This window comes from Oncorhynchus kisutch, unplaced genomic scaffold (assembly GCF_002021735.2).
Source record: "Oncorhynchus kisutch isolate 150728-3 unplaced genomic scaffold, Okis_V2 scaffold3983, whole genome shotgun sequence".
Taxonomy (NCBI): domain Eukaryota; kingdom Metazoa; phylum Chordata; class Actinopteri; order Salmoniformes; family Salmonidae; genus Oncorhynchus; species Oncorhynchus kisutch.
In genome coordinates, this window is record NW_022265928.1 from 112,501 (window position 1) to 139,377 (window position 26,877).

General features: G+C 49.2%; 1 protein-coding gene across 1 annotated transcript in view; it reads left to right on the forward strand.

Annotated features, from left to right (window-relative positions):
- Positions 1-26,877, forward strand: part of LOC109886068 (ELKS/Rab6-interacting/CAST family member 1) — a gene marked incomplete at its 3' end in the record, with an annotated part of 138,741 nt that overhangs the window by 16,089 nt on the left and 95,775 nt on the right. The window contains exons 2-3 of the mRNA XM_031821513.1: positions 21,672-22,236; positions 23,374-23,853. Coding sequence (XP_031677373.1) covers positions 22,003-22,236; positions 23,374-23,853 — 714 coding nt within the window. The remainder of the gene's footprint in view (positions 1-21,671; positions 22,237-23,373; positions 23,854-26,877) is intronic.

Genomic DNA, 26,877 nt, shown 5'->3' on the forward strand with positions numbered 1-26,877 from the left:
GAGTTAGGGATGTAGAGGAAGGGAGGGATGTAGAGGGAGGGAGGGAGGGATGCAGAGGGAGGGAGGGATGCAGAGGGAGGGAGGGAGGGATGTAGAGGGAGGGAGGGAGGGATGTAGAGGGAGGGAGGGAGGGATGTAGAGGGAGGGAGGGATGGGGAGGGAGGGAGGGATGTAGAGGGAGGGAGGGAGGGATGTAGAGGGAGGATGCAGAGGGAGGGAGGGAGGGATGCAGAGGGAGGGAGGGAGGGATGTAGAGGGAGGGAGGGATGTAGAGGGAGGGATGCAGAGGGAGGGAGGGAGGGATGCAGAGGGATGTAGAGGGAGGGATGTAGAGGGAGGGATGCAGAGGGAGGGAGGGAGGGATGCAGAGGGAGGGAGGGAGGGATGCAGGGAGGGAGGGATGCAGAGGGAGGGAGGGAGGGATGCAGAGGGAGGGATGATGTCGAGGGAGGGGAGGGATGCAGAGGAGGGAGGGAGGGAGGGAGGGATGTCGAGGGAGGGAGGGAGTGAGGGAGGTAGGGAGGTAGAGGGAGGGATGTAGAGGGAGGGAGGGATGTAGAGGGAGGAGCAGAGGGAGGGAGGGATGTAGAGGGAGTGGAGGAGGGAGGGAGGAGAGGGAGGGAGGGAGGGAGGGATGCAGAGGGAGGGAGGGATTGCAGAGGGAGGGAGGGATGCAGAGGAGGGAGGGAGGGAGGGAGGGAGGGAGGGAGAGGGAGGGAGGGAGGGAGGGAGGGAGGGAGGAGGGATGCAGAGGGAGGGAGGGATTGCAGAGGGAGGGGAGGGATGCAGAGGGGAGGGAGGAGGAGGGATGTAGAGGGAGGAGGATGCAGAGGGGAGGGATGTAGAGGGAGGGAGGGATGTAGAGGGAGGGAGGGATGTAGAGGAGGGAGGGAGGGATGCAGAGGGATGGATTGCCAAGGGAGGGATGGATGCAGGAGGGAGGGATGCAGAGGGAGGGATGCAGAGGGAGGGATTGTAGAGGGAGGGATGTAGAGGGAGGGATGTAGAGGGAGGGATGCAGAGGGAGGGAGGGATGCCAAGGGAGGGAGGGATGCCAAGGGAGGGAGGGATGCAGAGGGAGGGAGGGATGTAGAGGGAGGGAGGGATGCAGAGGGAGGGAGGGATGCAGAGGGAGGGAGGGATGCAGAGGGAGGGAGGGATGCAGAGGGAGGGAGGGATGCAGAGGGAGGGAGGGATGCAGAGGGAGGGAGGGATTGTAGAGGGAGGGAGGGATGGGATGCAGAGGGAGGGAGGGATGCAGAGGGAGGGAGGGAGGGGATGCAGAGGGAGGGAGGGAGGGGATGCAGAGGAGGGAGGGATGCAGAGGGAGGGAGGGATGCAGAGGGAGGAGGGATGTAGAGGGAGGGAGGGGGGATGCAGAGGGAGGGATGCAGAGGGAGGGAGGGATGCAGAGGGAGGGATGCAGAGGGAGGGATGCAGAGGGAGGGATGCAGAGGGAGGGAGGGGATGCAGAGGGAGGGAGGGAGGGGATGCAGAGGGAGGGAGGGATGTAGAGGGAGGGAGGGAGGGGATGCAGAGGGAGGGAGGGATGCAGAGGGAGGGAGGGATGCAGAGGGAGGGAGGGAGGGGCTGCAGAGGGAGGGAGTATAACGGGAATATATGCAAATGAATATTAACACCATTTAAATGTAGATGTTTTTTGTATTGGATATATTTACCATATCATATGGAGACAGAAACATAAACCTTTTACCTTTTCATATGTAGACATAATTCAAATTATTAAATCCTTCCAATATAATTTTTTTTAAACAATTTTGTTACCAATTGAACTTTAATTAAATGGGTTGACTCTTCACATGGGATGATTTCACTGAACAACAACAGAAAGGGAATAATGAATGATCCCAAAAATGTTTTCAACATACATCTGTAAAATTATAGTCTAGAAACTAAAGCTTTGGTTGTCTTCCTCTCAGGCTTCCATGTCTTCTCCCTGGACCTCCTCAATGTCCACCTCTTAAACATCAGACTCTGAGGCCTCATCTTCACTGTCACTTTCCAACCTTGTTGAGGCTCGTTGTCAGGCTCAAAAAGCCTCAAATTTGCCCGGGTTGGCCACCAATTTTTCAAACCTCGTATTGGTCAGCCTGTTGTGTGCTTTGGTGTGTGTGTTCCCATACAAGGACCACTTGTGCTCTGGGGTGGATGTTGGTGGGATTTGGAGGATGATGGAGGCAACAGGAAAAAGAGCCTCAGATCCACAAAGTCCTTTCCATCAGGTGGCTGATGAGATGTGTTGGCACGACTACCATATTGCATCTCCATCCCAAAGCCCTTGCTTGGAAGTGTACTTCACCAGACTGCCAAGAACCTTGCCCTCATCCAAGCCAAGGTGGCGAGACACGGTAGTGATGACACCATAGGCCTTTTTGATCTCTGCACCAGACAGGATGCTCTTACCAGCAGACTTGGGGTCCAACATGTACGCTGCGGGGTGTTTGGGCTTCAGGCAGGAGTCTTCATGCTTTACGATGTATTTCAGAACTGTAGTTTCCTCTGCTTGGAGCAACAGTGAAGTGGGCAGGGCAGAATGGATTTATTCTCTTACATCTGCAAGCAGAGTCTGAACATCAGACAGGATGGCATTGTCTCCCTCAATCCGTGCAATGGCTACTGCTATAGGTTTCAGGCTGCTTACCACTCTCTCCCAAAATACATCATCCATGAGGATCCTCTTGATGGGACTGTCCATATCGGCAGACTGTGATATGGCCATTTCTTGGAAAGACTCCTTCCCCTCCAGGAGACTGTCAAACATGATGACGGCACCACCCCAACGGGTGTTGCTGGGAAGCTTCAATGTGGTTCTCTTATTCTAATCACTTTGCTTGGTGAGGTAGATTGCTGATGAGCCTTCACATACCTAACCATTTCCTTGGCTCTCTTGTAGAGTGTATCCATTGTTTTCAGTGCCAGGATGTCCTTGAGGAGCAGATTCAATGCATGAGCAGCACAGCCAATGGGGGTAGGACTCCTCCGCTTTAGACCAAGCAGCCTTCATGTTCGCAGCATTGTCTGTCACCAGTGCAAATACCTTCTGTGGTCCAAGGTCATTGATGACTGCCTTCAGCTCATCTGTAGAGACCGGTCTGTGATCTTGTAGAATACTGGTTGAAGGGTGGAGATGATGTAGTTAATTAATTCCTTGCCCATGAACATTCGACCACCAATCAGAGATGATTGCAATCCAGTCTGCTTTCTCTATGATTTGCTTGACCTTCAGTTGAACTCTGTTGAACTCTGCATCCAGCAAATGAGTAGATAAAGCATGTCTGGTTGGAGGGGTGTATGCTGGGCGAAGAACATTCAGAAATCTCTTCCAATACACATCGTCTGTGAGCATCAGAGGTGAACCAGTTCAATACGCAGCTCGAGGAAGACGTTCATCACCATTTCTCTGACTATGTTCCTCCATTGAGTCAAAAATCTTCTGATTCCAGGAGGACCATGACCTGTTGCTATCGATAATTTTCACCTTGAATAGAAGTAAAGGGACTTTTTTCAGAGGTTGCTTGTTGTGAGGACTGAGGGAACTTTATGCACTTGGCCATATTATTTGGCACAGTATTTGCAAATGTACACAGCTTTTCCTTCTACATTAGCTACAGGGAAATGTCTCCACACGTCAGATATTGCCCGTGGCATTTTCCTGTAAAGATTAGAAGAATTTTAGTAAAGAAAAACCAAATACAATTCCATGTACAGATAAATAGTTAAGCAGTTAGATTAAACAACTCCTTTGTCAGATAAATGTTTTAAAATTAAACATGTATGGAAACAGGTGAATTAACACTCCTCAGTCAGCAGGCTCAAGCAAGCTAAAACCCACATGGTAGCAAAAACTAATTGGCAGAAATTGTTAACCATTTACAAATGATTTAAACACACTTTGTTGTAGGCTACTATTTACTATTTAACAAAAAATCTAATATGTCGTATAAAATATATTCAACCCACCCAGTATTGTAATCAAAACTTACCAGAAAGCATGTAGTCCTTGGCTCAGACAGTGTAGTAGTGTGGGCTCAATAGCATCTCATTAGTGTGCAAGATCTTGAGAATCAGCTGTATATGTGATGGATGAATGCACTGTGGTTCCATTAAATTGGGGATAGTTTAACCAAATATGCCACAAGACCTAGAATTGCCTTGTGTATCCCATCTTCACTGTTATAAATTAACTTTTTTGATGAATTTAAGCAAAATTCCCCAAATTCCAGGGCTTAACTTCCCATGGAAATGTAGCGTAAAGCTTCCGACCCTTTGCAACCCCAGCCAGGATAGATGGATCCATAGATGTTATTCCCTGATGCTTATTGATTAGCTAGTCCAGGGGTATTCAACTCTTCCTCTACGAGGTCCGGAGCCTGCTGGTTTTCTGTTCTACCTGATCATTCATATCATCCACCTGGTGTCCCAGGTCTAAACCAGTCCCTGATTAGAGGGGAATCATCCACCTGGTGTCCCAGGTCTAAAACCAGTCCCTGATTAGAGGGGAACCTGGTGTCCCAGGTCTAAACCAGTCCCTGATTAGAGGGGAATCATCCACCTGGTGTCCCAGGTCTAACCAGTCCCTGATTAGAGGGGAACCTGGTGTCCCAGGTCTAAACCAGTCCCTGATTAGAGGGTAATCATCCACCTGGTGTCCCAGGTCTAAACCAGTCCCTGATTAGAGGGGAACCTGGTGTCCCAGGTCTAAACCAGTCCCTGATTAGAGGGAACAACATGCAGTGGAACTGGCTTGGAGGTCCAGAGTTGAGTTTGAGGGAGCTAGTCTATATCCACTGATGAAGAAAGACTGTATTGAGTATTGGATTTTCCAATGGCTTGTGGAGGCAGATGGTATTGAGTGCGTTTTCCAGATTGTTATTGGGCGGTGACGGAAAGAGAGACGGAGAGAGAGAGCCTGCGTGCTGGTGTGTGTGTGTGTGTGTGGAATGGGAGGCGTGTTGCTTCAGTTAGAAAGGGCAGTGTGGCCCTGTCTGGAACACAATTTATTATGGAAACCACAGAGAGGTGATTATTGCAGAGGGAGAATGTGGATGGCTTACTAGGAGAGAGAGAGGAAGGGAGGGAGAGGAAGGGAGGGAGAGGAAGAGTAGGAAAGAGAGAGAGAGAGACTCCTCTGCTGGCGGGGAGTCATCCAGACAGGCAGCTAGAGTAAATACAGTATGGCATGTGAGTGACCCAGATACAACCTGGACCTGGCCAGGAGTCTGGAGAGGAGAGGAGGCTGATTATTGCCAGAGCTGTTCATTAGGCCATTATTTCCATCCACTGTCCTCTCTCTCTTTACTACAGCCTGTGTCCTCTGTCCTGTGTGTAGTGTCTTTACTACAGCCTGTGTCCTCTGTCCTGTGTGTAGTGTCTTTACTACAGCCTCTATCCTGTGTGTAGTGTCTTTACTACAGCCTGTGTCCTCTGTCCTGTGTGTAGTGTCTTTACTACAGCCTGTGTCCTCTATCCTGTGTGTAGTGTCTTTACTACAGCCTGTGTCCTCTGTCCTGTGTGTAGTGTCTTTACTACAGCCTGTGTCCTCTGTATACCTGTGAGCTATAAATGGAAACTTCCATGGCTTTTCTCTGTAGTGTCTACTGTACACAGCATTTCAAACACACAACAGTGATGTAACTCAGAGGAGTGGTGAATTCTCAGTGATGTGACTCAGGGGAGTGGGGGAATTCTCAGTGATGCGACTCAGGGGAGTGGTGAATTCTCAGTGATGTGACTCAGGGGAGTGGGGAATTCTCAGTGATGCAACTCAGGGGAGTGGTGAATTCTCAGTGATGTGACTCAGGGGAGTGGTGAATTCTCAGTGATGAGACTCAGGGGAGTGGTGAATTCTCAGTGATGTGACTTAGGGGAGTGGTGAATTCTCAGTGATGAGACTCAGGGGAGTGGTGAATTCTCAGTGATGTGACTTAGGGGAGTGGTGAATTCTCAGTGATGTGACTTAGGGGAGTGGTGAATTCTCAGTGATGTGACTCAGGGGAGTGGTGAATTCTCAGTGATGAGACTCAGGGGAGTGGTGAATTCTCAGTTATGTGACTCAGGGGAGTGGTGAATTCTCAGTGATGTGACTCAGGGGAGTGGTGAATTCTCAGTGATGCAACTCAGGGGAGTGGTGAATTCTCAGTGATGAGACTCAGGGGAGTGGTGAATTCTCAGTGATGTGACTCAGGGGAGTGGGGAATTCTCAGTGATGAGACTCAGGGGAGTGGTGAATTCTCAGTGATGAGACTCAGGGGAGTGGTGAATTCTAAGTGATGAGACTCAGGGGAGTGGTGAATTCTCAGTGATGAGACTCAGGGGAGTGGTGAATTCTCAGTGATGAGACTCAGGGGAGTGGTGAATTCTAGGTGATGAGACTCAGGGGAGTGGTGAATTCTAGGTGATGAGACTCAGGGGAGTGGTGAATTCTCAGTGATGTAACTCAGGGGAGTGGTGAATTCTCAGTGATGTAACTCAGGGGAGTGGTGAATTATCACTGATGAGACTCAGGGGAGTGGGTGAATTCTCAGTGATGTGACTCAGGGGAGTGGTGAATTCACAGTGATGAGACTCAGGGGAGTGGTGAATTCTCAGTGATGAGACTCAGGGGAGTGGTGAATTCTCAGTGATGAGACTCAGGGGAGTGGTGAATTCTCAGTGATGAGACTCAGGGGAGTGGTGAATTCTCAGTGATGAGACTCAGGGGAGTGGTGAATTCTCAGTGATGTGACTCAGAGGAGTGGTGAATTCTCAGTGATGTGACTCAGGGGAGTGGTGAATTCTCAGTGATGTGACTCAGGGGAGTGGTGAATTCTCAGTGATGTGACTCAGGGGAGTGGTGAATTCTCAGTGATGTGACTCAGGGGAGTGGTGAATTCTCAGTGATGCGACTCAGGGGAGTGGGGAATTCTCAGTGATGCGACTCAGGGGAGTGGTGAATTCTCAGTGATGTGACTCAGGGGAGTGGTGAATTCTCAGTGATGAGACTCAGGGGAGTGGTGAATTCTCAGTGATGTGACTTAGGGGAGTGGTGAATTCTCAGTGATGAGACTCAGGGGAGTGGTGAATTCTCAGTGATGTGACTTAGGGGAGTGGTGAATTCTCAGTGATGTGACTTAGGGGAGTGGTGAATTCTCAGTGATGTGACTCAGGGGAGTGGTGAATTCTCAGTGATGTGACTCAGGGGAGTGGTGAATTCTCAGTGATGTGACTCAGGGGAGTGGTGAATTCTCAGTGATGTGACTCAGGGGAGTGGGGAATTCTCAGTGATGCGACTCAGGGGAGTGGTGAATTCTCAGTGATGTGACTCAGGGGAGTGGTGAATTCTCAGTGATGAGACTCAGGGGAGTGGTGAATTCTAAGTGATGAGACTCAGGGGAGTGGTGAATTCTCAGTGATGAGACTCAGGGGAGTGGTGAATTCTAAGTGATGAGACTCAGGGGAGTGGTGAATTCTCAGTGATGAGACTCAGGGGAGTGGTGAATTCTCAGTGATGAGACTCAGGGGAGTGGTGAATTCTAGGTGATGAGACTCAGGGGAGTGGTGAATTCTAGGTGATGAGACTCAGGGGAGTGGTGAATTCTCAGTGATGTAACTCAGGGGAGTGGTGAATTCTCAGTGATGTGACTCAGGGGAGTGGTGAATTCTCAGTGATGTGACTCAGGGGAGTGGTGAATTCTCAGTGATGTGACTCAGGGGAGTGGTGAATTCTCAGTGATGTAACTCAGGGGAGTGGTGAATTATCACTGATGAGACTCAGGGGAGTGGTGAATTCTCAGTGATGTGACTCAGGGGAGTGGTGAATTCACAGTGATGAGACTCAGGGGAGTGGTGAATTCTCAGTGATGAGACTCAGGGGAGTGGTGAATTCTCAGTGATGAGACTCAGGGGAGTGGTGAATTCTCAGTGATGTGACTCAGGGGAGTGGTGAATTCTCAGTGATAAGACTCAGGGGAGTGGTGAATTCTCAGTGATGTGACTCAGAGGAGTGGTGAATTCTCAGTGATGTGACTTAGGGGAGTGGTGAATTCTCAGTGATGTGACTTAGGGGAGTGGTGAATTCTCAGTGATGTGACTTAGGGGAGTGGTGAATTCTCAGTGATGAGACTCAGGGGAGTGGTGAATTCTCAGTGATGTGACTTAGGGGAGTGGTGAATTCTCAGTGATGTGACTTAGGGGAGTGGTGAATTCTCAGTGATGTGACTCAGGGGAGTGGTGAATTCTCAGTGATGAGACTCAGGGGAGTGGTGAATTCTCAGTGATGAGACTCAGGGGAGTGGTGAATTCTCAGTGATGAGACTCAGGGGAGTGGTGAATTCTAGGTGATGAGACTCAGGGGAGTGGTGAATTCTCAGTGATGTAACTCAGGGGAGTGGTGAATTATCACTGATGAGACTCAGGGGAGTGGTGAATTCTCAGTGATGTGACTCAGGGGAGTGGTGAATTCACAGTGATGAGACTCAGGGGAGTGGTGAATTCTCAGTGATGAGACTCAGGGGAGTGGTGAATTCTCAGTGATGAGACTCAGGGGAGTGGTGAATTCTCAGTGATGAGACTCAGGGGAGTGGTGAATTCTAGGTGATGAGACTCAGGGGAGTGGTGAATTCTCAGTGATGTAACTCAGGGGAGTGGTGAATTCTCAGTGATGTGACTCAGGGGAGTGGTGAATTCTCAGTGATGTGACTCAGGGGAGTGGTGAATTCTCAGTGATGTGACTCAGGGGAGTGGTGAATTCTCAGTGATGTAACTCAGGGGAGTGGTGAATTATCACTGATGAGACTCAGGGGAGTGGTGAATTCTCAGTGATGTGACTCAGGGGAGTGGTGAATTCACAGTGATGAGACTCAGGGGAGTGGTGAATTCTCAGTGATGAGACTCAGGGGAGTGGTGAATTCTCAGTGATGAGACTCAGGGGAGTGGTGAATTCTCAGTGATGTGACTCAGGGGAGTGGTGAATTCTCAGTGATAAGACTCAGGGGAGTGGTGAATTCTCAGTGATGTGACTCAGAGGAGTGGTGAATTCTCAGTGATGTGACTTAGGGGAGTGGTGAATTCTCAGTGATGTGACTTAGGGGAGTGGTGAATTCTCAGTGATGTGACTTAGGGGAGTGGTGAATTCTCAGTGATGAGACTCAGGGGAGTGGTGAATTCTCAGTGATGTGACTTAGGGGAGTGGTGAATTCTCAGTGATGTGACTTAGGGGAGTGGTGAATTCTCAGTGATGTGACTCAGGGGAGTGGTGAATTCTCAGTGATGAGACTCAGGGGAGTGGTGAATTCTCAGTGATGAGACTCAGGGGAGTGGTGAATTCTCAGTGATGAGACTCAGGGGAGTGGTGAATTCTAGGTGATGAGACTCAGGGGAGTGGTGAATTCTCAGTGATGTAACTCAGGGGAGTGGTGAATTATCACTGATGAGACTCAGGGGAGTGGTGAATTCTCAGTGATGTGACTCAGGGGAGTGGTGAATTCACAGTGATGAGACTCAGGGGAGTGGTGAATTCTCAGTGATGTGACTCAGGGGAGTGGTGAATTCACAGTGATGAGACTCAGGGGAGTGGTGAATTCTCAGTGATGAGACTCAGGGGAGTGGTGAATTCTCAGTGATGAGACTCAGGGGAGTGGTGAATTCTCAGTGATGAGACTCAGGGGAGTGGTGAATTCTCAGTGATGAGACTCAGGGGATTGGTGAATTCTCAGTGATGTGACTCAGAGGAGTGGTGAATTCTCAGTGATGAGACTCAGGGGAGTGGTGAATTCTCAGTGATGAGACTCAGGGGAGTGGTGAATTCTCAGTGATGTGACTCAGGGGAGTGGTGAATTCTCAGTGATAAGACTCAGGGGAGTGGTGAATTCTCAGTGATGTGACTCAGAGGAGTGGTGAATTCTCAGTGATGAGACTCAGGGGAGTGGTGAATTCTCAGTGATGTGACTCAGAGGAGTGGTGAATTCTCAGTGATGTGACTCAGGGGAGTGGTGAATTCTCAGTGATGTGACTCAGGGGAGTGGTGAATTCTCAGTGATGTGACTCAGGGGAGTGGTGAATTCTCAGTGATGTGACTCAGGGGAGTGGTGAATTCTCAGTGATGTGACTCAGGGGAGTGGTGAATTCTCAGTGATGTGACTCAGGGGAGTGGGGAATTCTCAGTGATGCGACTCAGGGGAGTGGTGAATTCTCAGTGATGTGACTCAGGGGAGTGGTGAATTCTCAGTGATGAGACTCAGGGGAGTGGTGAATTCTCAGTGATGTGACTTAGGGGAGTGGTGAATTCTCAGTGATGAGACTCAGGGGAGTGGTGAATTCTCAGTGATGTGACTTAGGGGAGTGGTGAATTCTCAGTGATGTGACTTAGGGGAGTGGTGAATTCTCAGTGATGTGACTCAGGGGAGTGGTGAATTCTCAGTGATGAGACTCAGGGGAGTGGGTGAATTCTCAGTGATGAGACTCAGGGGAGTGGTGAATTCTCAGTGATGAGACTCAGGGGAGTGAGATTGAAGAGATCAGGGATGGTGAATTCTAGGTGATGACGACTCAGGGGAGTGGGTGACTTCTCAGTGATGTAACTCAGGGGAGTGGTGAATTCTCAGTGATGTAACTCAGGGGAGTGGTCGAATTATCACTGATGAGACTCAGGGGAGGGTGAATTCTCAGTGATGTGACTCAGGGGAGTGGTGAATTCACAGTGATGAGACTCAGGGGAGTGGTGAATTCTCAGTGATGAGACTCAGGGGAGTGGTGAATTCTCAGTGATGAGACTCAGGGGAGTGGTGAATTCTCAGTGATGAGACTCAGGGGAGTGGTGAATTCTCAGTGATGAGACTCAGGGGAGTGGTGAATTCTCAGTGATGTGACTCAGAGGAGTGGTGAATTCTCAGTGATGTAACTGAGGGGAGTGGTGAATTCTCAGTGATGAGACTCAGGGGAGTGGTGAATTCTCAGTGATGTGACTCAGGGGAGTGGTGAATACTCAGTGATGAGACTCAGGGGAGTGGTGAATTCTCAGTGATGTGACTCAGGGGAGTGGTGAATTCTCAGTGATGAGACTCAGGGGAGTGGTGAATTCTCAGTGATGTGACTCAGGGGAGTGGTGAATTCTCAGTGATGTGACTCAGGGGAGTGGTGAATTCTCAGTGATGCGACTCAGGGGAGTGGTGAATTCTCAGTGATGGCGACTCAGGGGAGTGGTGAATTCTCAGTGATGCGAACTCAGGGGAGTGGTGAATCTCAGTGATGCGACTCAGGGGAGTGGTGAATTTCTCAGTGATGCGACTCAGGGGAGTGGGTGAATTCTCAGTGATGCGACTCAGGGGAGTGGTGAATTCTCAGTGATGCGACTCAGGGGAGTGGTGAATTCTCAGTGATGAGACTCAGGGGAGTGGTGAATTCTCAGTGATGCGACTCAGGGGAGTGGTGAATTCTCAGTGATGCGACTCAGGGGAGTGGTGAATTCTCAGTGATGTGACTCAGGGGAGTGGTGAATTCTCAGTGATGTGACTCAGGGGAGTGGTGAATTCTCAGTGATGTGACTCAGGGGAGTGGTGAATTCTCAGTGATGTGACTCAGGGGAGTGGTGAATTCTCAGTGATGTGACTCAGGGGAGTGGTGAATTCTCAGTGATGCGACTCAGGGGAGTGGTGAATTCTCAGTGATGTGACTCAGGGGAGTGGTGAATTCTCAGTGATGCGACTCAGGGGAGTGGTGAATTCTCAGTGATGTAACTCAGGGGAGTGGTGAATTCTCAGTGATGTGACTCAGGGGAGTGGTGAATTCTCAGTGATGTGACTCAGGGGAGTGGTGAATTCTCAGTGATGTGACTCAGGGGAGTGGTGAATTCTCAGTGATGTGACTCAGGGGAGTGGTGAATTCTCAGTGATGCGACTCAGGGGAGTGGTGAATTCTCAGTGATGTGACTCAGGGGAGTGGTGAATTCTCAGTGATGCGACTCAGGGGAGTGGTGAATTCTCAGTGATGTGACTCAGGGGAGTGGTGAATTCTCAGTGATGAGACTCAGGGGAGTGGTGAATTCTCAGTGATGTGACTCAGGGGAGTGGTGAATTCTCAGTGATGAGACTCAGGGGAGTGGTGAATTCTCAGTGATGTGACTCAGGGGAGTGGTGAATTCTCAGTGATGTGACTCAGGGGAGTGGTGAATTCTCAGTGATGTGACTCAGGGGAGTGGTGAATTCTCAGTGATGAGACTCAGGGGAGTGGTGAATTCTCAGTGATGTGACTCAGGGGAGTGGTGAATTCTCAGTGATGTGACTCAGGGGAGTGGTGAATTCTCAGTGATGTGACTCAGGGGAGTGGTGAATTCTCAGTGATGTGACTCAGGGGAGTGGTGAATTCTCAGTGATGCGACTCAGGGGAGTGGTGAATTCTCAGTGATGTGACTCAGGGGAGTGGTGAATTCTCAGTGATGAGACTCAGGGGAGTGGTGAATTACTCAGTGAATGTGACTTAGGGGAGTGGGGAATTCTCAGTGATGCGACTCAGGGGAGTGGTGAATTCTCAGTGATGTAACTCAGGGGAGTGGTGAATTATCACTGATGAGACTCAGGGGAGTGGTGAATTCTCAGTGATGTGACTCAGGGGAGTGGTGAATTCTCAGTGATGAGACTCAGGGGAGTGGTGAATTCTCAGTGATGAGACTCAGGGGAGTGGTGAATTCTCAGTGATGAGACTCAGGGGAGTGGTGAATTCTCAGTGATGAGACTCAGGGGAGTGGTGAATTCTCAGTGATGAGACTCAGGGGAGTGGTGAATTCTCAGTGATGTGACTCAGGGGAGTGGTGAATTCTCAGTGATGTAACTCAGGGGAGTGGTGAATTCTCAGTGATGTGACTCAGGGGAGTGGTGAATTCTCAGTGATGTGACTCAGGGGAGTGGTGAATTCTCAGTGATAAGACTCAGGGGAGTGGTGAATTGGTGAATTCTCAGTGATGTGACTCAGGGGAGTGGTGAATTCTCAGTGATGAGACTCAGGGGAGTGGTGAATTCTCAGTGATGAGACTCAGGGGAGTGGTGAATTCTCAGTGATGTGACTCAGGGGAGTGGTGAATTCTCAGTGATGTGACTCAGGGGAGTGGTGAATTCTCAGTGATGTGACTCAGGGGAGTGGTGAATTCTCAGTGATGTGACTCAGGGGAGTGGTGAATTCTCAGTGATGTGACTCAGGGGAGTGGTGAATTCTCAGTGATGTGACTCAGGGGAGTGGTGAATTCTCAGTGATGAGACTCAGGGGAGTGGTGAATTCTCAGTGATGTGACTCAGGGGAGTGGTGAATTCTCAGTGATGAGACTCAGGGGAGTGGTGAATTCTCAGTGATGTGACTCAGGGGAGTGGTGAATTCTCAGTGATGAGACTCAGGGGAGTGGTGAATTCTCAGTGATGTGACTCAGGGGAGTGGTGAATTCTCAGTGATGTGACTCAGGGGAGTGGTGAATTCTCAGTGATGAGACTCAGGGGAGTGGTGAATTCTCAGTGATGAGACTCAGGGGAGTGGTGAATTCTTCAGTGATGAGACTCAGGGAGTGGTGAATTCTAGGGTGATGAGACTCAGGGGAGTGGTGAATTCTCAGTGATGTAACTCAGGGGAGTGGTGATTCTCAGTGATGTGACTCAGGGGAGTGGTGAATTCACAGTGATGAGACTCAGGGGAGTGGTGAATTCTCAGTGATGAGACTCAGGGGAGTGGTGAATTCCTCAGTGATGAGACTCAGGGGAGTGGTGAATTCTCAGTGATGAGACTCAGGGGAGTGGTGAATTCTCAGTGATGAGACTCAGAGGGGAGATGGTGAATTCTCAGTGATGTAACTGAGGGAGTGGTGATTCTCAGTGATGTGACTCAGGGGAGTGGTGAATTCTCAGTGATGAGACTCAGGGGAGTGGTGAATTCTCAGTGATGTGACTCAGGGGAGTGGTGAATTCTCAGTGATGAGACTCAGGGGAGTGGTGAATTCTCAGTGATGTGACTCAGGGAGTGGTGATTCCGGAGGTGATTCCGAGACTCAGGGGAGTGGTCGAATTCTCAGTGATGTAGCTTCAGAGGAGTGGTGAATTCTCAGTGATGTGACTCAGGGGAGTGGTGAATTCTCAGTGATGTGACTCAGGGAGTGGTGAATTCTCAGTGATGTGACTCAGGGGAGTGGTGGAATTCTCAGTGATGTGACTCAGGGGAGTGGTGAAATTCTCAGTGATGTGACTCAGGGAGTGGTGAATTCTCAGTGATGTGATCAGGGGAGTGGGGAATTCTCAGTGATGCGACTCAGGGGAGTGGTGAATTCTCAGTGATGTGACTCAGGGGAGTGGTGAATTCTCAGTGATGAGACTCAGGGGAGTGGTGAATTCTCAGTGATGTGACTTAGGGGAGTGGTGAATTCTCAGTGATGAGACTCAGGGGAGTGGTGAATTCTCAGTGATGTGACTTAGGGGAGTGGTGAATTCTCAGTGATGTGACTTAGGGGAGTGGTGAATCTCAGTGATGTGACTCAGGGGAGTGGTGAATTCTCAGTGATGAGACTCAGGGGAGTGGTGAATTCTCAGTGATGAGACTCAGGGGAGTGGTGAATTCTCAGTGATGAGACTCAGGGGAGTGGTGAATTCTAGGTGATGAGACTCAGGGGAGTGGTGAATTCTCAGTGATGTAACTCAGGGGAGTGGTGAATTCTCAGTGATGTAACTCAGGGGAGTGGTGAATTATCACTGATGAGACTCAGGGGAGTGGTGAATTCTCAGTGATGTGACTCAGGGGAGTGGTGAATTCACAGTGATGAGACTCAGGGGAGTGGTGAATTCTCAGTGATGAGACTCAGGGGAGTGGTGAATTCTCAGTGATGAGACTCAGGGGAGTGGTGAATTCTCAGTGATGAGACTCAGGGGAGTGGTGAATTCTCAGTGATGAGACTCAGGGGAGTGGTGAATTCTCAGTGATGTGACTCAGAGGAGTGGTGAATTCTCAGTGATGTAACTGAGGGGAGTGGTGAATTCTCAGTGATGAGACTCAGGGGAGTGGTGAATTCTCAGTGATGTGACTCAGGGGAGTGGTGAATACTCAGTGATGAGACTCAGGGGAGTGGTGAATTCTCAGTGATGTGACTCAGGGGAGTGGTGAATTCTCAGTGATGAGACTCAGGGGAGTGGTGAATTCTCAGTGATGTGACTCAGGGGAGTGGTGAATTCTCAGTGATGTGACTCAGGGGAGTGGTGAATTCTCAGTGATGCGACTCAGGGGAGTGGTGAATTCTCAGTGATGCGACTCAGGGGAGTGGTGAATTCTCAGTGATGCGACTCAGGGGAGTGGTGAATTCTCAGTGATGCGACTCAGGGGAGTGGTGAATTCTCAGTGATGCGACTCAGGGGAGTGGTGAATTCTAATTGATGCGACTCAGGGGGAGTGGTGAATTCTAATTGATGCGACCAGGGGAGTGGTGAATTCTCAGTGATGCGACTCAGGGGAGTGGTGAATTCTCAGTGATGCGACTCAGGGGAGTGGTGAATTCTCAGTGATGCGACTCAGAGGAGTGGTGAATTCTCAGTGATGTGACTCAGGGGAGTGGTGAATTCTCAGTGATGTGACTCAGGGGAGTGGTGAATTCTCAGTGATGTGACTCAGGGAGTGGTGAATTCTCAGTGATGTGACTCAGGGGAGTGGTGAATTCTCAGTGATGTGACTCAGGGGAGTGGGGAATTCTCAGTGATGCGACTCAGGGGAGTGGTGAATTCTCAGTGATGTGACTTAGGGGAGTGGGGAATTCTCAGTGATGCGACTCAGGGGAGTGGTGAATTCTCAGTGATGTAACTCAGAGGAGTGGTGAATTCTCAGTGATGTGACTCAGGGGGAGTGGTGAATTCTCAGTGATGTGACTCAGGGGAGTGGTGAATTCTCAGTGATGTGACTCAGGGGAGTGGTGAATTCTCAGTGATGTGACTCAGGGGAGTGGTGAATTCTCAGTGATGCGACTCAGGGGAGTGGTGAATTCTCAGTGATGCGACTCAGGGGAGTGGGGAATTTTCAGTGATGCGACTCAGGGGAGTGGTGAATTCTCAGTGATGTGACTCAGGGGAGTGGTGAATTCTCAGTGATGAGACTCAGGGGAGTGGTGAATTCTCAGTGATGTGACTTAGGGGAGTGGTGAATTCTCAGTGATGAGACTCAGGGGAGTGGTGAATTCTCAGTGATGTGACTTAGGGGAGTGGTGAATTCTCAGTGATGTGACTTAGGGGAGTGGTGAATTCTCAGTGATGTGACTCAGGGGAGTGGTGAATTCTCATTGATGAGACTCAGGGGAGTGGTGAATTCTCAGTGATGTGACTCAGGGGAGTGGTGAATTCTCAGTGATGTGACTCAGGGGAGTGGTGAATTCTCAGTGATGTGACTCAGGGGAGTGGTGAATTCTCAGTGATGTGACTCAGGGGAGTGGGGAATTCTCAGTGATGCGACTCAGGGGAGTGGTGAATTCTCAGTGATGTGACTCAGGGGAGTGGTGAATTCTCAGTGATGAGACTCAGGGGAGTGGTGAATTCTCAGTGATGTGACTTAGGGGAGTGGGGAATTCTCAGTGATGCGACTCAGGGGAGTGGTGAATTCTCAGTGATGTAACTCAGGGGAGTGGTGAATTATCACTGATGAGACTCAGGGGAGTGGTGAATTCTCAGTGATGTGACTCAGGGGAGTGGTGAATTCACAGTGATGAGACTCAGGGGAGTGGTGAATTCTCAGTGATGAGACTCAGGGGAGTGGTGAATTCTCAGTGATGAGACTCAGGGGAGTGGTGAATTCTCAGTGATGAGACTCAGGGGAGTGGTGAATTCTCAGTGATGAGACTCAGGGGATTGGTGAATTCTCAGTGATGTGACTCAGAGGAGTGGTGAATTCTCAGTGATGTAACAGAGGGGAGTGGTGAATTCTCAGTGATGATACTCAAGGGAGTGGTGAATTCTCAGTGATGTGACTCAGGGGAGTGGTGAATTCTCAGTGATAAGACTCAGGGGAGTGGTGAATTCTCAGTGATGTGACTCAGAGGAGTGGTGAATTCTCAGTGATGAGACTCAGGGGAGTGGTGAATTCTCAGTGATGTAACTCAGAGGAGTGGTGAATTCTCAGTGATGTGACTCAGGGGAGTGGTGAATTCTCAGTGATGTGACTCAGGGGAGTGGTGAATTCTCAGTGATGTGACTCAGGGGAGTGGTGAATTCTCAGTGATGTGACTCAGGGGAGTGGTGAATTCTCAGTGATGTGACTCAGGGGAGTGGTGAATTCTCAGTGATGTGACTCAGGGGAGTGGGGAATTCTCAGTGATGCGACTCAGGGGAGTGGTGAATTCTCAGTGATGTGACTCAGGGGAGTGGTGAATTCTCAGTGATGAGACTCAGGGGAGTGGTGAATTCTCAGTGATGTGACTTAGGGGAGTGGTGAATTCTCAGTGATGAGACTCAGGGGAGTGGTGAATTCTCAGTGATGTGACTTAGGGGAGTGGTGAATTCTCAGTGATGTGACTTAGGGGAGTGGTGAATTCTCAGTGATGTGACTCAGGGGAGTGGTGAATTCTCATTGATGAGACTCAGGGGAGTGGTGAATTCTCAGTGATGAGACTCAGGGGAGTGGTGAATTCTCAGTGATGAGACTCAGGGGAGTGGTGAATTCTAGGTGATGAGACTCAGGGGAGTGGTGAATTCTCAGTGATGTAACTCAGGGGAGTGGTGAATTCACAGTGATGAGACTCAGGGGAGTGGTGAATTCTCAGTGATGAGACTCAGGGGAGTGGTGAATTCTCAGTGATGAGACTCAGGGGAGTGGTGAATTCTCAGTGATGAGACTCAGGGGAGTGGTGAATTCTCAGTGATGAGACTCAGGGGAGTGGTGAATTCTCAGTGATGTGACTCAGAGGAGTGGTGAATTCTCAGTGATGTAACTGAGGGGAGTGGTGAATTCTCAGTGATGTGACTCAGGGGAGTGGTGAATACTCAGTGATGAGACTCAGGGGAGTGGTGAATTCTCAGTGATGTGACTCAGGGGAGTGGTGAATTCTCAGTGATGAGACTCAGGGGAGTGGTGAATTCTCAGTGATGTGACTCAGGGGAGTGGTGAATTCTCAGTGATGCGACTCAGGGGAGTGGTGAATTCTCAGTGATGCGACTCAGGGGAGTGGTGAATTCTCAGTGATGCGACTCAGGGGAGTGGTGAATTCTCAGTGATGCGACTCAGGGGAGTGGTGAATTCTCAGTGATGCGACTCAGGGGAGTGGTGAATTCTCAGTGATGCGACTCAGGGGAGTGGTGAATTCTAATTGATGCGACTCAGGGGAGTGGTGAATTCTAATTGATGCGACTCAGGGGAGTGGTGAATTCTCAGTGATGCGACTCAGGGGAGTGGTGAATTCTCAGTGATGCGACTCAGGGGAGTGGTGAATTCTCAGTGATGTGACTCAGGGGAGTGGTGAATTCTCAGTGATAAGACTCAGGGGAGTGGTGAATTCTCAGTGATGTGACTCAGAGGAGTGGTGAATTCTCAGTGATGTGACTCAGGGGAGTGGTGAATTCTCAGTGATGAGACTCAGGGGAGTGGTGAATTCTCAGTGATGAGACTCAGGGGAGTGGTGAATTCTCAGTGATGCGACTCAGGGGAGTGGTGAATTCTCAGTGATGCGACTCAGGGGAGTGGTGAATTCTCAGTGATGTGACTCAGGGGAGTGGTGAATTCTCAGTGATGTAACTCAGGGGAGTGGTGAATTCTCAGTGATGTGACTCAGGGGAGTGGTGAATTCTCAGTGATGTAACTCAGGGGAGTGGTGAATTCTCAGTGATGAGACTCAGGGGAGTGGTGAATTCTCAGTGATGTAACTCAGGGGAGTGGTGAATTCTCAGTGATGTAACTGAGGGGAGTGGTGAATTCTCTGTGATGAGACTCAGGGGAGTGGTGAATTCTCAGTGATGTGACTCAGGGGAGTGGTGAATACTCAGTGATGAGACTCAGGGGAGTGGTGAATTCTCAGTGATGAGACTCAGGGGAGTGGTGAATTCTCAGTGATGAGACTCAGGGGAGTGGTGAATTCTCAGTGATGAGACTCAGGGGAGTGGTGAATTCTCAGTGATGAGACTCAGGGGAGTGGTGAATTCTCAGTGATGAGACTCAGGGAGTGGTGAATTCTCAGTGATGTGACTCAGAGGAGTGGTGAATTCTCAGTGATGTAACTGAGGGGAGTGGTGAATTCTCAGTGATGTGACTCAGGGGAGTGGTGAATACTCAGTGATGAGACTCAGGGGAGTGGTGAATTCTCAGTGATGTGACTCAGGGGAGTGGTGAATTCTCAGTGATGAGACTCAGGGAGTGGTGAATTCTCAGTGATGTGACTCAGGGGAGTGGTGAATTCTCAGTGATGTGACTCAGGGGAGTGGTGAATTCTCAGTGATGCGACTCAGGGGAGTGGTGAATTCTCAGTGATGCGACTCAGGGGAGTGGTGAATTCTCAGTGATGCGACTCAGGGGAGTGGTGAATTCTCAGTGATGCGACTCAGGGGAGTGGTGAATTCTCAGTGATGCGACTCAGGGGAGTGGTGAATTCTAATTGATGCGACTCAGGGGAGTGGTGAATTCTAATTGATGCGACTCAGGGGAGTGGTGAATTCTCAGTGATGCGACTCAGGGGAGTGGTGAATTCTCAGTGATGCGACTCAGGGGAGTGGTGAATTCTCAGTGATGTGACTCAGGGGAGTGGTGAATTCTCAGTGATAAGACTCAGGGGAGTGGTGAATTCTCAGTGATGTGACTCAGAGGAGTGGTGAATTCTCAGTGATGTGACTCAGGGGAGTGGTGAATTCTCAGTGATGAGACTCAGGGGAGTGGTGAATTCTCAGTGATGAGACTCAGGGGAGTGGTGAATTCTCAGTGATGCGACTCAGGGGAGTGGTGAATTCTCAGTGATGCGACTCAGGGGAGTGGTGAATTCTCAGTGATGTGACTCAGGGGAGTGGTGAATTCTCAGTGATGTAACTCAGGGGAGTGGTGAATTCTCAGTGATGTGACTCAGGGGAGTGGTGAATTCTCAGTGATGTAACTCAGGGGAGTGGTGAATTCTCAGTGATGAGACTCAGGGGAGTGGTGAATTCTCAGTGATGTAACTCAGGGGAGTGGTGAATTCTCAGTGATGTAACTGAGGGGAGTGGTGAATTCTCTGTGATGAGACTCAGGGGAGTGGTGAATTCTCAGTGATGTGACTCAGGGGAGTGGTGAATACTCAGTGATGAGACTCAGGGGAGTGGTGAATTCTCAGTGATGAGACTCAGGGGAGTGGTGAATTCTCAGTGATGAGACTCAGGGGAGTGGTGAATTTTCAGTGATGTGACTCAGGGGAGTGGTGAATTCTCAGTGATGTAACTCAGGGGAGTGGTGAATTCTCAGTGATGTGACTCAGGGGAGTGGTGAATTCTCAGTGATGCGACTCAGAGGAGTGGTGAATTCTCAGTGATGTGACTCAGGGGAGTGGTGAATTCTCAGTGATGAGACTCAGGGGAGTGGTGAATTCTCAGTGATGAGACTCAGGGGAGTGGTGAATTCTCAGTGATGCGACTCAGGGGAGTGGTGAATTCTCAGTGATGCGACTCAGGGGAGTGGTGAATTCTCAGTGATGTGACTCAGGGGAGTGGTGAATTCTCAGTGATGTAACTCAGGGGAGTGGTGAATTCTCAGTGATGTGACTCAGGGGAGTGGTGAATTCTCAGTGATGTAACTCAGGGGAGTGGTGAATTCTCAGTGATGAGACTCAGGGGAGTGGTGAATTCTCAGTGATGTAACTCAGGGGAGTGGTGAATTCTCAGTGATGTAACTGAGGGGAGTGGTGAATTCTCTGTGATGAGACTCAGGGGAGTGGTGAATTCTCAGTGATGTGACTCAGGGGAGTGGTGAATACTCAGTGATGAGACTCAGGGGAGTGGTGAATTCTCAGTGATGAGACTCAGGGGAGTGGTGAATTCTCAGTGATGAGACTCAGGGGAGTGGTGAATTTCAGTGATGTGACTCAGGGGAGTGGTTGAATTCTCAGTGATGTACTCAGGGGAGTGGTGAATTCTCAGTGATGTGACTCAGGGGAGTGGTGAATTCTCAGTGATGCGACTCAGGGGAGTGGTGAATTCTCAGTGATGCGACTCAGGGGAGTGGTGAATTCTCAGTGATGCGACTCAGGGGAGTGGTGAATTCTCCGTGATGCGACTCAGGGGAGTGGTGAATTATCAGTGATGCGACTCAGGGGAGTGGTGAATTCTCAGTGATGCGACTCAGGGGAGTGGTGAATTCTCAGTGATGCGACTCAGGGGAGTGGTGAATTCTCAGTGATGTGACTCAGGGGAGTGGTGAATTCTCAGTGATGTGACTCTGGGGAGTGGTGAATTCTCAGTGATGAGACTCAGGGGAGTGGTGAATTCTCAGTGATGAGACTCAGGGGAGTGGTGAATTCTCAGTGATGAGACTCAGGGGAGTGGTGAATTCTCAGTGATGAGACTCAGGGGAGTGGTGAATTCTCAGTGATGAGACTCAGGGGAGTGGTGAATTCTCAGTGATGAGACTCAGGGGAGTGGTGAATTCTCAGTGATGAGACTCAGGGGAGTGGTGAATTCTCTCCTCTTTTTTTTAGCTTACAGTCTTTTCTCTCTTTCTCTCTCTTACAGATCATTGCCTCTTCCCAGGACCCAGGGACTAAATGGATGTTAAAACCACCTTTCTCGCCAAGTTTACCACTCATCATAGTCCAATCATCATAGTCCAATCATCATAGTCCAATCATCATAGTCCAATCATCCAGGAAATGCAGGATCTTTGAACATGAACAATCTGTTCCTCTCCTTCAGCTGAGACAGACTGCCAGTCAGTAGCCACATAGTGTAACACTCTGTATCAGGACACTGTAGTCCACATCTTTTGGAGGATCACTTAGTCTCAGTATCTCACCTTTAACCCCTCAACCCCCAGCCCTTGACCCTTAACCCCTGACCCCTAACCATGTACGGCAGCTCCCGCTCCGTTGCCAAGATGGAGGGCAACAACGGCAGCAGTCAGAGTCCCGGTCGCTCCCCCTGCCTGCCCCGCTCCCCGCGCCTCGGCCACCGTCGCACCAACAGTACAGGAGGCCCCGGGGGAAAGACCCTCTCCATGGAGAACATCCAGTCTCTGAACGCGGCCTATGCCACCTCCGGACCCATGTACCTCAGTGACAACGAGGTCATCTCTCAACAGGTGATCTAGTAATACAATATGACGTGTTGTTTAGCAGAGGTTTTTATCCAAAATGACCTTCTGTTCTTTTAAATCAGGAATCGTAAACCTTTTCTTGCTTAGGGACCCCCTCCCAGGCAAACCGGCGACCCAGGGACCCTCATCATACGTTAGCAAAACACGATTTTGTATATCATTATCATCCCCAGGTGAATGATCGTGGCAGGACAAGTAATCAACATTTTAAAATGTATAGATTTGGTAGATGGTTTTTCATTATAATTGGAAGAGGAAGTGCAACTCTAATATAGCCTGTTAGCCAGGAAGGTGACTCCAAACACATTTTCACTAAGAGCAGCTGTTTAGCTGGTGAAACAAAGGTTAGCCATGTGTTGGCAAAAATGAATGTCCTAGTTAAGAAAGCTGACCAGAAGCCACTGGTCGCCTGTCTGTGGCTGCTGTTTCATAGACTGTGTCAGATACTGCACTGAGGGGAATTTGCTCCAATGAGGGGAATTGGCTCCAATGAGGGGAATTGGCTCCAATGGGGGGAATTGGCTCCAATGAGGGGAATTGGCTCCAATGAGGGGAATTGGCTCCAATGAGGGGTATTGGCTCCAATGAGGGGAATTGGCTCAATATTAGGAGTTAAAAATAAAGTTGACATCTTTAGAAAGAAGATATTGTCCTCTTTTCTACTGTAGTTATGTCATTGACATTTTGTTTATTCCGTTGTTAATAGCGATATTCATTAAACACATTGAAAGAATGCAAAATATAAATCCACTTTAAAATAAATTGCAGATCCTCTACAGTATCTCTAGGGGTCCGCGGACGCCCGGTTGAATAAACCTGTTTTAAATGACACTATGACTAGTACCTTGCTTTTACCAAATACACTTTCTGTATGGCTAGCACCTTGCTTTTACCAAATACACTTCCTGTATGGCTAGCACCTTGCTTTTACCAAAGACACTTCCTGTATGACTAGCACCTTTTTTTACCGAAGCCACTTAGCTACTGTATGGATGTGAATTATTTAAATGTTTTGTATTCCTGTATGTGAATTCTGTTGTTTGTATATTTGAATATGCAGATCTTAACTAAATTAATTTTGTGGACAATAAAGTAAATCTAATCTAATCCGATCTATTCTAGACCCAGGCCTATCCCAACCCCAACCACGACCCTAGCCTGCCCAAGAGCACCATGACCCTGGGTCGCTCCGGAGCAAAGCTCCCTTACGGCGTCCGGACAACCGCCATGGGCTCCAATCCCAACATCAGCCAGGGAGGTGGAGGCTCGTCCATGCCCAGTGACAGCATCGTGTTTGGGTGTGACCACGTGTCCTCGTCCCAGTCCAGCCTCCAGCAGGCGTCCACAGTGCCTCACTCCTTACGCCAAACCAGAGACAACACCATCATGGACCTCCAGACCCAGCTGAAGGAGGTGCTGAGGGAGAACGAGCTCCTCCGGGGGGAGGTGGATGTGAAGGAGAGCAAGCTGAGCTCTTCCATGAACTCCATCAAGACCTTCTGGAGCCCCGAGCTGAAGAAGGAGAGAGCTCTGAGGAAGGACGAGGTGTCCAAGATCTCTGTCTGGAAGGAGCAGTACAGAGTGGTTCAGGACGAGACTCAGGTAAGATCCTGGAGTCACTGGCAGTACATGTAGTTAGACTGGAAGGATCAGTACATGTAGTTAGACTGGAAGGATCAGTACATGTAGTTAGACTGGAAGGAGCAGTACATGTAGTTAGACTGGAAGGAGCAGTACATGTAGTTAGACTGGAAGGATCAGTACATGTAGTTAGACTGGAGGGAGCAGTACATGTAGTTAGACTGGAAGGAGCAGTACATGTAGTTAGACTGGAAGGAGAAGTACATGTAGTTAGACTGGAAGGAGCAGTACATGTAGTTAGACTGGAAGGAGCAGTACATGTAGTTAGACTGGAAGGAGCAGTACATGTAGTTAGACTGGAAGGAGCAGTACATGTAGTTAGACTGGAAGGAGCAGTACATGTAGTTAGACTGGAAGGAGAAGTACATGTAGTTAGACTGGAAGGAGCAGTACATGTAGTTAGACTGGAAGGATCAGTACATGTAGTTAGACTGGAAGGATCTGTACATGTAGTTAGACTGGAAGGATCAGTACATGTAGTTAGACTGGAAGGAGCAGTACATGTAGTTAGACTGGAAGGATCAGTACATGTAGTTAGACTGGAAGGAGCAGTACATGTAGTTAGACTGGAAGGAGCAGTACATGTAGTTAGACTGGAAGGAGCAGTACATGTAGTTAGACTGGAAGGAGCAGTACATGTAGTTAGACTGGAAGGAGCAGTACATGTAGCTAGACTGGAAGGATCAGTACATGTAGCTAGACTGGAAGGAGCAGTACATGTAGTTAGACTGGAAGGAGCAGTACATGTAGTTAGACTGGAAGGAGCAGTACATGTAGTTAGACTGGAAGGAGCAGTACATGTAGTTAGACTGGAAGGATCAGTACATGTAGTTAGACTGGAAGGAGCAGTACATGTAGTTAGACTGGAAGGAGCAGTACATGTCGTTAGACTGGAAGGAGCAGTACATGTCGTTAGACTGGAAGGAGTGTGAAGTCATTCAGGTGGGAAGTTGGGAGGTTGGTCCTAAAGGCACCTAAGGGTTCTAACCATTGGGTCAGTTGTTGGTGGTTTTGCATGGTGTTGTAACCCTGGTCAAAGAGGTCAGACTGAGTTGTATATGCTGTTAGTGCTGTTGTTGTCTCTTCCATATTTAGCTCCCAGTTAGCCAGAGATCTGCCTTCCGCCTCAGAAGTTTCCCCTCCGGCTGTGTGAGCGTGTGAGCGTGTGAGCGTGTGACGTCGGTCAGTGAGCAGCCGGTTCGCCTGTCTGCTGAGTTGGATAAATCTGGGGTCTGTCTGGGCAGATTTGATCCCACAAAGCTTGATCACAACTTCTTATTGGGAACACAATTTTGAGATGGTATCCTAATTCTGTAGTGAAGGATGGACTCAGTTTTATTTAATTCTGTAGTGAAGGATGGAATCAGTTTTATCTAATTCTGTCATCTAGCTCAGAAACCATGTGTGATTTCCAGTCCTACCTGTCCTGTATCCCATCTAACCTTTCATCTAGCTCAGAAACCAGGTGTGATTTCCAGTCCTACCTGTCCTGTATACCATCTAACCTGTCATCTAGCTCAGAAACCAGGTGTGATTTCCAGTCCTACCTGTCCTGTATCCCATCTAACCTGTCATCTAGCTCAGAAACCAGGTGTGATTTCCAGTCCTACCTGTCCTGTATCCCATCTAACCTGTCATCTAGCTCAGAAACCAGGTGTGATTTCCAACCTACCTGTCCTGTTTCCAATCTAACCTGTCATCTAGCTCAGAAACCAGGTGTGATTTCCAGTCCTACCTGTCCTGTATCTGTGGGCATTTGATCTGATGACAGGTTAGAAGGGATACAGGACAGGTAGGACTGGAAATCACACATTCAAATTTTAATTTTTTAATTTTTTTAATTTCACCTTTATTTAACCAGGTCGGCCAGTTGAGAACAAGTTCTCATTTACAACTGCGACTTGGCCAAGATAAAGCAAAGCAGTGCGACACAAACAACAACCCAGAGTTACACATGGAATAAACAAACATACAGTCAATAACACAATAGAGAAAAAGTCTATATACAGAGTGTGCAAATGAGGTAAGATTAGGGAGGTAAGGCAATAAACCAGGTAGGCCAATAGGCCATAGTGGCAAAATAATGACCATTTAGCAATTAAACACTGATGTGCAGAAGATGAATGCGAGTAGAGATACTGGGGTGCAAAGGAGCAAAATAAAGACATAAAGACAGTTCTTCCCTGATGCCAAAAAGCAGAACTTCTGAGAAAGCCTTTAGTTGTATCTGACTAGTTTTCTCCTGTTGTTGTAATGGCGGCTGTTCTGGGGGAACCATGAGGAACCTGGTAACTGTGTTTATTGACAGGCCGTCTGTAAGAATAGAGGGAGAAAGATACCTAGTCAGTTGTACAACTGAATGCAGTCAACTGAAATGAGTCTTCCTCATTTAACCCAACCACTCTGAATCAGAGAGGTGGGGGGGGGGGGGGGGGGCTGCCTTAATGGACACCCACGTCTTCAGTGCCAGGGGAACAGTGGGTTAAATGCCTTGTTCAGGGGAACAGTGGGTGAACTGCCTTGCTCAGGGGAACAGTGGGTTAAATGCCTTGTTCAGGGGAACAGTGGGTGAACTGCCTTGCTCAGGGGAACAGTGGGTTAACTGCCTTGTTCAGGGGAACAGTGGGTTAACTGCCTTGCTCAGGGGAACAGTGGGTTAACCGCCTTGTTCAGGGGAACAGTGGGTTAACTGCCTGGTTCAGGGGAACGGTGGGTGAACTGCCTGGTTCAGGGGAACAGTGGGTTAACTGCCTGGTTCAGGGGAACAGTGGGTTAACTGCCTTGTTCAGGAGAACAGTGGGTTAACTGCCTGGTTCAGGGGAACAGTGGGTTAACTGCCTGGTTCAGGGGAACAGTGGGTTAACTGCCTGGTTCAGGGAAACAGTGGGTTAACTGCCTGGTTCAGGGGAACAGTGGGTTAACTGCCTGGTTCAGGGGAACAGTGGGTTAACTGCCTTGTTCAGGGGAACATTGGGTTAACTGAAC